Raw genomic sequence first — 12,125 nt, forward strand, 5'->3', positions numbered from 1 at the left:
TGCAATCTGAGATCAAGGAGGATCAAGATTGGTAGCCATAGATTGACTTCTCCTCCATAAATCTGTCCAAGCCCTTTTTAAAGCTATCCAGGTTAGTGGCCATCACCACCTCCTGTGGCAGCATATTCCAAACACCAATCACACGTTGCGTGAAGAAGTGTTTCCTTTTATGAGTCCTAATTCTTCCCCCCAGCATTTTCAATGAATGCCCCCTGGTTCTAGTATTGTGAGAAAGAGAGAAAAATTTCTCTCTGTCAACATTTTCTACCCCATGCATAATTTTATAGACTTCAATCATATCCCCCCTCAGCCGTCTCCTCTCCAAACTAAGGTGGAATACAACTTTGAACTTTCGTGAGCTGAACGGCAGGATTCACACTGTTGTGGTCTAAAAATCAAAATGACTGAATATTCACTGTAGCCCGCTTGGAAGTAGATGCTTCTGACCACTTGGAGATCTGGAGGTTCAGGAAGACGCAGTTAGAATCTGACAGTTCCTGACTTTCTTTGTCTACCCACAGGCCCGTATTGAGGAGCTAGAGGAGGAACTTGAGGCAGAGCGGGCCGCCAGGGCTAAAGTTGAGAAGCAGCGGGCCGAGGTGGCACACGAGCTGGAGGAGCTGAGCGAGAGGCTAGAAGAGGCAGGTGGTGCCACAGCCTGTCAGATAGAACTCAACAAGAAACGCGAAGCAGAGTTCTTGAAGCTGCGTAGGGACCTGGAGGAGGCCACGTTGCAGCATGAGTCGACAGCTGCTGCTCTGCGCAAGAAGCATGCAGACTCCGTGGCTGAACTGGGGGAGCAGATTGACAATTTGCAACGGGTCAAGCAGAAGTTGGAGAAGGAGAAGAGCGAGTTAAAGATGGAGGTGGATGATCTGTCGTCCAACATTGACTACCTCACCAAGAACAAGGTGAATGATGGAATTATGGCACTTTGAGATGAAGTGCAGGAGTGAGCTTTTGTGTGCAGGGTGGAGTATGTCATGCATGAGATTAGATTAATGTTTTCCCTACAGCTGGCTCAGTCCCATAACTCTAAGACAGAAGTGGGATGGAAGGAGGACATACCACTTGCAAGCGTTACTTGCTAACATGCATTGCAGCTGCTGTTTTGACCTATACCTACCCACACTGAAACAAGTGGACCCTAGTCTGTAATTACTTGTACTGACAGGGCTAGCATGGGAAGCCATAGTTTTTGTAGGCTTCTCTTTTTGGAAACAGCCTGTATGTCAGTGCAACATAAGTTGATGGATTCTGTTCAGGTGAAGATAAGGTTCACACTATGGTGATGTGGAGAATTTGGCATCTTCTGATTTTTGGCTTTTGTTTTCTTGAAAATAAGTTTCTAGCTCTTGTAGTACCAAAATTTACTATGTGACCAAGGCCTGATGAATGTTCAGAACTGTTTTCTTGGCTGTTGTAGGCAAATGCTGAAAAACTGTGCCGAACATATGAGGATCAGCTGAGCGAAACCAAATCAAAGCTGGATGAACTTCAGCGGCAGTTGGCTGAAGTGAGCACCCAGCGTGGGAGGCTGCAGACTGAAAATGGTACATTGAGCAAATCTTTTACTCCCTGAGAGAGCTTTTGATTGGTGACTAGGTTCTTCAGTCCATTAGAATGTTTACCCTCGATTCTATTGCATGCATGTTGTATTGCGCCAATAAGAGATTAGTCCAGGTAAGCAGGCTTGTTATCTGTGTGTTCTTTCATGCAAGAAAAATTAAACACACACACACACGAGCTAAATATTGAGGCTGATTGATTGTTATTATTAGCAAAAGCTGTGGGAACAGGGCATCTAGAATATGAAAATAAAATTTACAAATTCAAGTACATGCTCAGCTATGAGACCTTGGGGAAGTCACTATGGGGAAGACTACTTTGCAGATAATGATAAATAATGGAGAAAAGGATTATAAAGCACTTTTAGCTAAACTAGCTATAAGAATACATAATGATGCAGTTGACAACATACCTCTAGCACCCATGCTAGCCGTACCAGGAGTGCCATTTTGAGAAGAGAAACCTTGACTATACAAAACTGTCTACATCTAGTGGTCCTTGCCATCAAAATTGTACAACAAGCATTGATGGTAATGGCTTGGGAACATCTAGAACATTGTGACTTCTTTCTCACTGATATGGCAGTCTTTGTGAGGGTGGAATGGGTTTTCCTATTGAAGAGAGAGAGAGGAAGATCCCAAGTAATCTGTCCTGTGGGGGATAGAAGTACTATGGAAAATGAGATTGAATCTGAATTACAGCTAGTAATTCAGGTATATCACATATTGAAAGACCTGCAGGCTCATATCTGCGGCTCATTGGAACACAAGATACATCACCAAGTGTCAGCAAGATATTTTGTATGAATGTATTTTTGAAAGCCTGCTTTCACTTCTCTTCTTTCTGTGGCAAGTGAGACCACTTCTAGCATGATTTTAATTTACCTCATAGCCATAGAGGGACAAATTTGCCAGTGAACACAGCTTTGCCTCAAACGTCTTCCCAACACCTTCACATTGCCTTCCCTCTTGCCCCCCTCCCTTTCAAGTTGCCGACTGCTTCAAGTCACAGAAAAGAAGCTAATTTGCATGGGCTTAGCCAAAACACACCAATTTCTGCATTCTCATACTGATATATCAAGATATCAACATAATAACAGAGAATGCTTGGAAATAACAAGCCTCTCTGTCCTCTGGTGGTAGCAGCAGCAGCAGCAGCAGGAGGAGGAAGTGTGTGTAGAGGAGAAGAGGGGGAGAGAATATCAGCTCTAGGACTGTCGTCTTTTTTAATAACCTGTGGTTGAGAGAACTACTTTGCCTCTTTCATTGGAGGGGGTTATTTTTGGAACAGTAATATTGATATAAGAGCAGCTTGAAGGACTAAGCCCACAATCTTGAGATGTGTAATGAGATCTGTGCCTTTATGGATTAGTTGATGGGAACCAGGCCGGGGAGAGTTCTCTACAGAAAAGCTCCATAGCTGAAGTGAGTGCCTCCTTGCATGTAAAACAGAGAAATGCGAGGAGAGCCCACTACAAGCCCACTTTACAGAGAAAAGACCTGAGGTAAGCATTCCATGCATAATGGGCCCCACATTTGCAATCTTTGTTGAAAATGGGTACAGTGCCAATGCCTGTATCACATCAAGATCATTATCCCTTACTTTGTCCTCACTGGTAATCTTTGAATTAGAAACAGTTTTTATTGAATCTATGGAAAATTAGAATCCATCAAGAAACTTGTTTTGGGTAATCTCTACATGATGAAAACATATGAGTGAACAAATTTAACTGAATCTTGGGCTTCTTGCTAAATTAGGAGAACTCAGCCGACTTCTTGAAGAGAAGGAGTCTTTAATCAACCAGCTGAGTCGGGGCAAGACCTCCTTCACACAGACCATTGAGGAACTCAAAAGACAACTAGAAGAGGAGACCAAGGTGACTGTTTATAAATGACTGAGGCAATTACACCTGTAGCTGAGGGAAGAAGCCCTTAAATTGGATTGATATTCACTGGGGCTCAATTCCACAACCACCAACATAGAATGTGTAAAGAGAAGTACCTCTGAACGTGCACAGAGTGCTCTTTCTGCATCTCTAAGAAATCACAGCTCTCCCTCTTAGAATTAAGGAGCTTTTAGGACAGGTGGCTTGGATTGTGAACATATTGGAACTTGGGACCTGGGGCACTTCCATACAGATAATATTGCACCTTCAGGGGAAGTATATTAATAGAATAAATGCAGTTAAAACAACATTTGTTTTAAAAATTGCTAAAATTAGAATGGGAAAGACTTTGCTTTTTTAAAAGGGAACTGAACATAGCCTAGTTTCTTCCCTGTGTGGTTACAAAAGCAATGGTTTCACGTTCATCTTTGACAGGGACTGTGCTAGCCTGCCAACTAAGATAAGGAAGTTGTTTCATGCTGACAGGCTAGTGCAGGGGTAGGGAACCTGCGGCTCTCCAGATGTTCAGGAACTACAATTCCCATCAGCCCCTACCAGCATGGCCAATTGGCCATGCTGACAGAGGCTGATGGGAATTGTAGTTCCTGAACATCTGGAGAGCCATAGGTTCCCTACCCCTGGGCTAGTGGATGGTCCATTTGTGAAATGAGTGGGGTGTTGTTAGTGTTTTCAGGCCTGATTAGTCTGTCTTGATCTCCCAGAGCACATGGTTGGGTACCTGTGTTTGGTCCTCTTGATCTGTGTCCACAGAGATATTCAAACAGCCCTTCTTACCTACAGTTTGCCCTTCGAGTAGTGTTGACCACTGCATACAGCACATATTCATGACTTAGAGGGAGGGCCGCCATGTTCATAGATAGCCATGGCTCTTTCTGCCTCTGTGAAAAACATTTATCTCAGCAGCTGGTTGAATGTTTTAGCCAGAGAAACATGAATCACTCCCTCCTTGTTTAAGACTTACTTGAATATTAACCTTTTTATTTCAACTTTCTAGTCCAAAAATGCTTTGGCTCACGCTTTACAAGCATCTCGCCATGACTGTGACCTTCTAAGGGAACAGTATGAAGAAGAAGTGGAGGCCAAGGGAGAGCTCCAACGGTCTCTGTCGAAGGCCAATGCTGAAGTGGCCCAGTGGAGGACCAAATATGAGACCGATGCTATCCAGAGGACAGAGGAGTTGGAAGAAGCGAAGTAGGTCCCTGTGACCGTCATTCCTGTAAAATAAAATTCTGCAGCCCCAGGATCAAAACAGCTTGACTCACCTTTGGCATTCTAATGGTGTCCAAAGGCATCTTTCTGTTATATGAATTAGCCAAGAAAAAAACATTATCCACTCTCATCACTGCAAGTGAAGAGTAGGGATGCCAGCCTCCAGGTGGGACCTGTGGATCTCCAGACTACAAGATATCAGTTCCCCTGGAGAAAATGGATCCTGGGGAGGATAGACTCCACAGCAGTGTACCTCATTGAGGTCCCTGTCCTCCTCAGTCTCCTTCCCCAATGCTCCAGGAGTTTCCCATTCTGGATCTGGTTATCCTACCCATTCCCCCATGGCCCACTGATGGCTAGGAGGGGATCTGGCAGCCTTACTGTGGAGGCTAATCCTTATTCCTCCACGATATGTAAGCAGCTGAACAATCCCAACAATCCCCAATTCAAATTGTACCATGGTAGGTTTCTGGGTGACCTTGGGCCAGCCGCATCCTTCCAGGCTAACCTACATCAAAGAGTTTGTGTAAATGTGAAGTAGAGGACAGAAGAACGCTAGGTTCCAGCTGGAGAGAAAGGCAAATATAAAGTAAAAAGGAAAGTATTCCCTGATAGGGAAGTGGTGGGAAGAGAGAGAGAGGAAGTGTGTTTTAAATTTTGTCTGCTTCCTGAAGTTCAAGTTCTTGTTAGTAACTTCCAAAATTCAGGCTGCATGTAGTAATATTGCTTGCAAAGTTTAGTAACATAAAAGTATAAAGGATTATAGAAGATGGTTTTATATCATGCCATACAAGTGCATGGTTGTAGCTATTTCCTGGACCTTTTGCAGGAAGAAGCTGGCCATTCGGCTGCAGGAGGCTGAGGAGGCTGTGGAAGCAGCGCATGCCAAGTGCTCCTCTCTGGAGAAGACCAAGCACCGTCTGCAGACAGAGATTGAGGACCTCTCCATTGACTTGGAGAGAGCCAACTCTGCTGCAGCTGCTTTGGACAAGAAGCAGCGCAATTTTGACCGTATCATCTCTGAGTGGAAGCAGAAGTATGAGGAGACTCAGGCAGAGCTGGAGTCTTCTCAGAAGGAGTCCCGTAGCCTGAGCACAGAGCTTTTCAAGCTCAAAAATGCCTATGAGGAATCCCTGGAGAATCTAGAGACCCTCAAGCGCGAGAACAAGAACCTGCAAGGTACTCTGTCTGATTTGATTGTATGAAGTTTTACTATTGCCATTTCTTGTTTCAAAGGCAAGTTTCTAGTCCTTCGTGCTGCAGGATGGATTTGGCTGAGGGAACTTAGGAGGTAGAGCAGGAGTGTCCAACCCTGGCCCTGCAGATGTTTGTGGCTCGCACTGTCAGGGGCCGATGGAAATTGTAGTCCATGAACATTTGGAGGGTGGGGTTTGGACACCCCTGAATGGGAGAGGCTGAGCAGGATTTCCCAGGACGAAGAGGCCAGTAGGAGAGACTTCATTATTCTGAATAACTCTTTGATGTCCTCATTAATGGCAGAAGCACAATATATTACATAAAAAAATAAATATATATATTCATTTGCATACTCTGTAGAGGCTGGCTACAAATTTTCTTAGCCCAGGATAGTGATTTTCTTAGCACAGAAGATAAAGATTTTCAAGAACTGTGGAGACTTTTATTGAGCTAATAAATATTTACTAACCCCCCCCCCCCCTTGTGATTACAAAGTGCTTGGGTACAACCAGGCAAAGAAAACTTGGAACACTGAAAGAAAGCTGATTTATTTGCTTTCTTTTATGCAAAGTCTATCTATCTGCTATATAATGTTTGTGGGGAAGGGGACAAATGAACATTTTTGGGCTAACATTTTCGTAGGGCTGGTATTAATATATCATCCAAACAGCAAGTACAATATATGATAGATGTTCTTCTTGTTTTGTTCATGTTTGTGTACATAAGGCAGACCAATTGAGTAAACCCAGGAAATGTTTACAGTTTTCTTGGAGATAGGTATTACATTGTGTCTGACTCATTTTCAGTCATTACATTTGACCATGCTATGAGAAGAATGTTCTTACATGAGATACTCTTGAAATGCACAATTGCCATTTTGTACAGGGCAACGTGTATACTTTCCCAAACCCTGGAACATGTACGTTTGCCCATCAGGCAAAATGGTGATTGTTCATATCAGGAGGATCACATGTAGCATGTTTTCCTCGTACACATAATCAAGTCTGTCAGTTGAAAAGAATGTTAGTTTCTTTGGTATATGCATTTTGTATGAATGAAAAAATAAGCATGAATACTAATGTGTACAATTAAATATGCTGGAAAATAATGAAAGGCACACTGAGTGAATTCAGAGCGTAGCCTTTTAACAGTAGGGACACCTGCTGGTGTGACTGGCTTATTGAAGGTTGAAGGGCAAAGTCTGTGGTTAAAGTGTGGCAAATATAGACCATCCCTTGAGGTAACTGAGGCCAACTGGACTACAAACAAAGCTGTAATTCCTGTTCCTCTCTCTTCTCAACCAGAGGAGATCACTGATTTGACTGATCAGATCAGCATGAGTGGCAAAACCATCCATGAGCTGGAAAAGCTGAAGAAAGGCCTGGAGAATGAAAAGAATGAGATCCAGGCTGCCCTGGAGGAGGCTGAGGTGAGTTTCTCACTTGAGGACTGAAGTTGGAGTTGTGACCACCCAACTAGGCCTAGGACAGAAACCACTTCACACCCTGATGGAAGTGGTAGATATTTGGTCTAGCAAAATGAATGGCCTTGCATAAACGGAGAAAATACAGCAAAAGATTTCCAGTTTCTTCTAGAGCAGGGGTAGGGAACCTGCGGCTCTCCAGATGTTCAGGAACTACAATTCCCATCAGCCTCTACCAGCATGGCCAATTGGCCATGCTGACAGAGGCTGATGGGAATTGTAGTTCCTGAACATCTGGAGAGCCGCAGGTTCCCTACCTCTGTTCTAGAGTGTTGATGAAGGGGACACAGATAATGAACTTAGCATCCTTTTACTATGCACCCCTTTCTCCCTTTTTGCCATCCATGCCATCCATCTCCTTTTGCTGCTGATTCAGGTCATGTTCCAGCCTTGAATCTCAGCAGATGGAACTCCAGAGAGGAAGCAGACAGCCTTCTTAGCTCTTAAGTGGCATCTAGTGGTCCAAAAAGGACATTTTAAGCTGCCATATTCCCAAAGCTCCTACATGTTCTAGAAATTCTAGTGAACATCTGGTTCTTAATCTTCATTCATTTCATTTTGTCAAACCTACACTCCTTGAGAAAGGAACAGAACCTCCAGTGTGTCTGTCACTAAATGCTACATCTCTTTCTGTTTGCAGGGGGCCCTGGAGCATGAGGAGAGCAAGACTCTTCGCATTCAGTTAGAACTGTCCCAAATCAAGGCTGATGTTGATAGGAAACTGGCAGAGAAGGATGAAGAATTTGAAAACCTGAGGTAGGAACTGGACATATTAGATGAGCTCCTGAATAAAGTCAGTAGTCCCCAGAGGGCTGACTAGCAATGAACAGTGTGAAGATTTGGGTCTTCTGCTCCTTTCTCAGCAAGTATAGAGGTAATTTGTTAGCGCAGGCACTGGTGAGTCGACAAAATCACCAGTACTACACTGACGAGTCAAGTGTCCCCATTCCAGATCTTTCTTTACTATCGTAGGCGAAACCACCAGAGGGCCATGGACTCCATGCAGGCCTCACTAGATGCAGAAGCCAAAGCTAGAAACGAGGCCATTAGACTGCGGAAGAAAATGGAGGGAGACTTAAATGAGATGGAGATACAGCTGAGCCATGCCAACCGCCAGGCTGCTGAGTCTCAGAAACTGGTGCGGCAACTCCAAGCCCAAATGAAGGTCAGTCTTGTCCCATACTTAGACGGGACCTTTTTCTCACTTGGCTTCCTAGAACTTCCTGTATTTGTCTCTCTCCATGAGTTCTGCAGTCTATGCAGTTCTGTCTATGAGAAAAGGCTCCACTCATACAGGGAATGGCTCTCGAACAAGCCTGTTGTCCAAGCAAGCGTTAAAGGCACCCTCTCCTCCTTTGCTGGACTACTTCCAGTATTGTTTATTTTTTTCTGTACAAGTAACTCTTTTTCTTGGTGCTTCTAACAGGATTTGCAGGTAGAGCTGGATGATACCTTGCGCCATAATGATGACCTGAAGGAGCAGGCAGCTGCCTTGGAAAGACGCAACAACCTGATGATGGCTGAAGTGGAGGAGTTGCGTGCAGCTCTGGAGCAGGCTGAACGTGGAAGGAAATTGGCTGAACAGGAATTACTAGAGGCCACTGAGAGAGTCAATCTGCTGCACTCTCAGGTGAGTCAGAAGACCAGTGTACAAGGAAGGTTATTCCACTGTTGGGAATAGTGGTTAATGTAGTCGAGTTTTGCCCATTCATGGAAGAATGATACTGAGTGCAATAAAATCAATCTTCCGAAGAAGTAAATTGCAAAAGAGTAAAACTTACATTTATTCAAGTAGATTCTGTTCACAATTCATGTTGCAATTGGAAGTAAGATAGAAATGCTAATCTAAAGAATATACTTCCCTATACAAGCGGTCACCTATTGTGGCATCATGTGAGTGAAAAGTATGAGGTATTTACTATTTGCATCTTCAGGAGAAACCTGTGGAAGCATTTGCGTCCATGCAAGTCCATGTGGAGAAAGACAAAGAGCAATGGCTACTGAGAAAGAAAGTGGGAGGGATTAGAGGGCAGCTCCCAGGTACAAAGAGAGGAAATCCCAAGAGATAATACTTATACACGTAGAGAGATTTAGCATTCCACCCCCCATCAATGTCCAGGCCTGCTGAGTCACTGTCTCAAGGAGGTAAATCAAAGGCTGAAACTTGGCTAGTGATCCTTGCCAAACTGAAGGTTCCTGGCAGCATCATGCTTTCTTTGTCTCTCTGATAAGATAATGCTAAATGATCAGGGTAGCAATAGGAAGATTACTGTCTCTTTGAGGCTACTTCCAAAGATTCATTGAGTAACACTCAATTGCATCAAATGCTTTTGATCGCACTGAATTGCACCATGCTATTACATCAAATGTGGAATGGCCAGATGAACGGTAGTGGGGATCATGCTTGCAGGTAGAAAAACAGCCTGTTGAAAATTCAGCTCCCTGCTTGCCACTGGTGAGCAGAACATTAGCCAAACTGGCAAATATTGCAAGCATCCCTAGTTTGTTGTACTAAAAGAGAGACTCCACACGTGGCATGAAAGCGTATCCTTTCCTGGTTGGTATCTGTTCCTTTGGCATCTTCTCAGCTCTCCTGAGCGCCACATGCCCCTGATCCTTACCTTTGCTGTGTCCCAGCAGACTGTTTTGATGGATCTAATTGTTCACTGTCCTTTTCTCTCCCAGAACACAGGCCTAATTAACCAGAAGAAGAAGATGGAGGCAGACATTTCTCAGCTAAGCACTGAGGTGGAAGAGGCTGTGCAGGAATGTCGGAACGCAGAAGAGAAGGCCAAAAAAGCAATTACTGATGTAAGAGACCAGAAGTGGACGGGCATCCTGCAAACAGAGCAGTGTGGACATGTGGCAAAGGCTTCAGTATCTCTAACAAATCCTTAGATAAGAAATGAACCCCCCCACCCCCCACCCCCACACACTCCTCTCCGCTTTGTGGGTATTGGTGAATATCTGCTATTTAACATCAGCATTTGACACCCACTGATTTTTGTAGTAGCGATCAACATCTGATAGTACACAAAATCTAGGGACAGTTTCTGGCACACAAATCAATATTTGACAATATCTGACAGGTGATTTAGAGTGTTAGTCTACATTTGATAGTATTTTATTTTACATGCACTGGCAGACATAAGATAACTGGACAGCTAACTAATTGTGGAAAGATGCCTTTGAATCTGCAAACATCAGAGGTCAAATATTGATGGCAAAGTGATTCTAACATTTTGAAGATGCTGAGTTGAAGGCTTAACTTTTGATAGCAAGCTCTGAATTTTAGGAGGGGGGTTTGGTTCACAACCTTGTTTCACTTTAGCATTTAACTGGAAAGCCTTGAAACAAACATGGTAGCAGCCCTGCCCAGACACAGCTGGCTGTTTGTTCCTTCTTCACTAGGGCACCTCCCTCTCTGTAACGATTGGTCAGGGCTAGCTTTGCCACATTGCTGCTCTATGCTATTGTCTGTTATAGGAGGACTATATGACATTGAAACAAGAGAAGGGCTTTACTTTTCCAGTGTTGTCTTGGAGCACATTCTTATGAATTTTAGAGGCAGAGGTTGTCATAGGGAACCTCTTTCCTATGGGAAAAGAGAATCTAGGCAAAGTATATGGGTGTCTTAAGGCAAGAGAAGATATGGTTAACTAAGATGCAGCGTATTAAACACTGATGCATCCAGTCTTGGTGAGGTTGATGGAGTAGCCAAGGTGGTGAGCCATGCCCTCCCATTTGGGATAACAGCTTGCACAGTTACACCATCGTATCTGTAGAAACATACCAAAACATAGAGCCAAATTGATTAGGTGAAGTGGCTTCGAAAGATCCAAGAGTTTCAATATTGCTACTTCCATGTGTGGCCAAGCAATATTAGCATCCTCCAGACCAGGGGTAGGGAACCTTTAACACTCAAAGAGCCATTTGGACCCGTTTTCCACGGGAAAAGAAAACACTCGGAGCCACAAATAATTTTTGACATTTAAAATAAAGATAACACTGTATATATTGGGTTTTTTTTAACGTTTTACTCTGCTCATTCTGAGAAGCGCATAGATGTGGCAAGGATGAGGCCAGCGGCTCGACCTTGCCGGCCGCCAGGAAAGCGCCTGCCCCACTCAAACGGTGCAGCCCAGCCAGCCGCGGGCAGTTGGTGCGCCCGCCCTGCTGCCTGCAGGGTGGGCAAGGATGGGGCCGGCGGCTCGGCTTGTGGAACCACAGTGCAAGGGCAGAAGAGCCGCATGTGGCTCTCGAGCCGCAGGTTCCCTACCCCTGCTCCAGACTATCCTAGTAAGCCTGATTACAGGAGACATTAGCAGACCAGGGTTATCCAAAGCTTCACGATTGCCTACAATTTGTGTTTCCAGGCAGCCATGATGGCAGAAGAACTAAAGAAGGAGCAGGACACCAGTGCCCACCTGGAACGGATGAAGAAGAATATGGAGCAGACAATCAAGGACCTGCAGATGCGCCTGGATGAGGCTGAACAGATTGCCCTCAAAGGAGGCAAAAAGCAGATCCAGAAACTGGAGGCCAGGGTGAGTGTAAGACGGATGGCATGGCAGCGACAGCTGACGTCACTTTCTCATACAGCAGGGGGTCATAAGACCTCTGTGCCCATTAGGCTAGAAGCAGAAAAGACTGACTTAGCAGACATTTGTGTACAACCCACTTTCAAGGCCACTAGATCATTGCTATCAGCAGGGTTGTCTGACTCTTGAGTGTATCAATTGACTCCCACATGATTTGAGT

General features: G+C 44.4%; 1 protein-coding gene across 2 annotated transcripts in view; it reads left to right on the forward strand.

Moving 5' to 3' along the window:
- Positions 1–12,125, forward strand: part of MYH7B (myosin heavy chain 7B) — a 61,052-nt gene that overhangs the window by 46,985 nt on the left and 1,942 nt on the right. For both annotated transcript variants that reach the window (XM_048496764.1, XM_048496765.1), the window contains 11 exons: positions 522–911; positions 1,427–1,553; positions 3,327–3,445; positions 4,470–4,666; positions 5,514–5,863; positions 7,186–7,310; positions 8,005–8,120; positions 8,337–8,529; positions 8,791–8,994; positions 10,050–10,175; positions 11,741–11,911. In XM_048496764.1, the coding sequence (XP_048352721.1) occupies positions 522–911; positions 1,427–1,553; positions 3,327–3,445; positions 4,470–4,666; positions 5,514–5,863; positions 7,186–7,310; positions 8,005–8,120; positions 8,337–8,529; positions 8,791–8,994; positions 10,050–10,175; positions 11,741–11,911 (2,118 nt within the window). The remainder of the gene's footprint in view (positions 1–521; positions 912–1,426; positions 1,554–3,326; positions 3,446–4,469; positions 4,667–5,513; positions 5,864–7,185; positions 7,311–8,004; positions 8,121–8,336; positions 8,530–8,790; positions 8,995–10,049; positions 10,176–11,740; positions 11,912–12,125) is intronic.

Source organism: Sphaerodactylus townsendi, linkage group LG05, assembly GCF_021028975.2.
Source record: "Sphaerodactylus townsendi isolate TG3544 linkage group LG05, MPM_Stown_v2.3, whole genome shotgun sequence".
Lineage (NCBI taxonomy): Eukaryota > Metazoa > Chordata > Lepidosauria > Squamata > Sphaerodactylidae > Sphaerodactylus > Sphaerodactylus townsendi.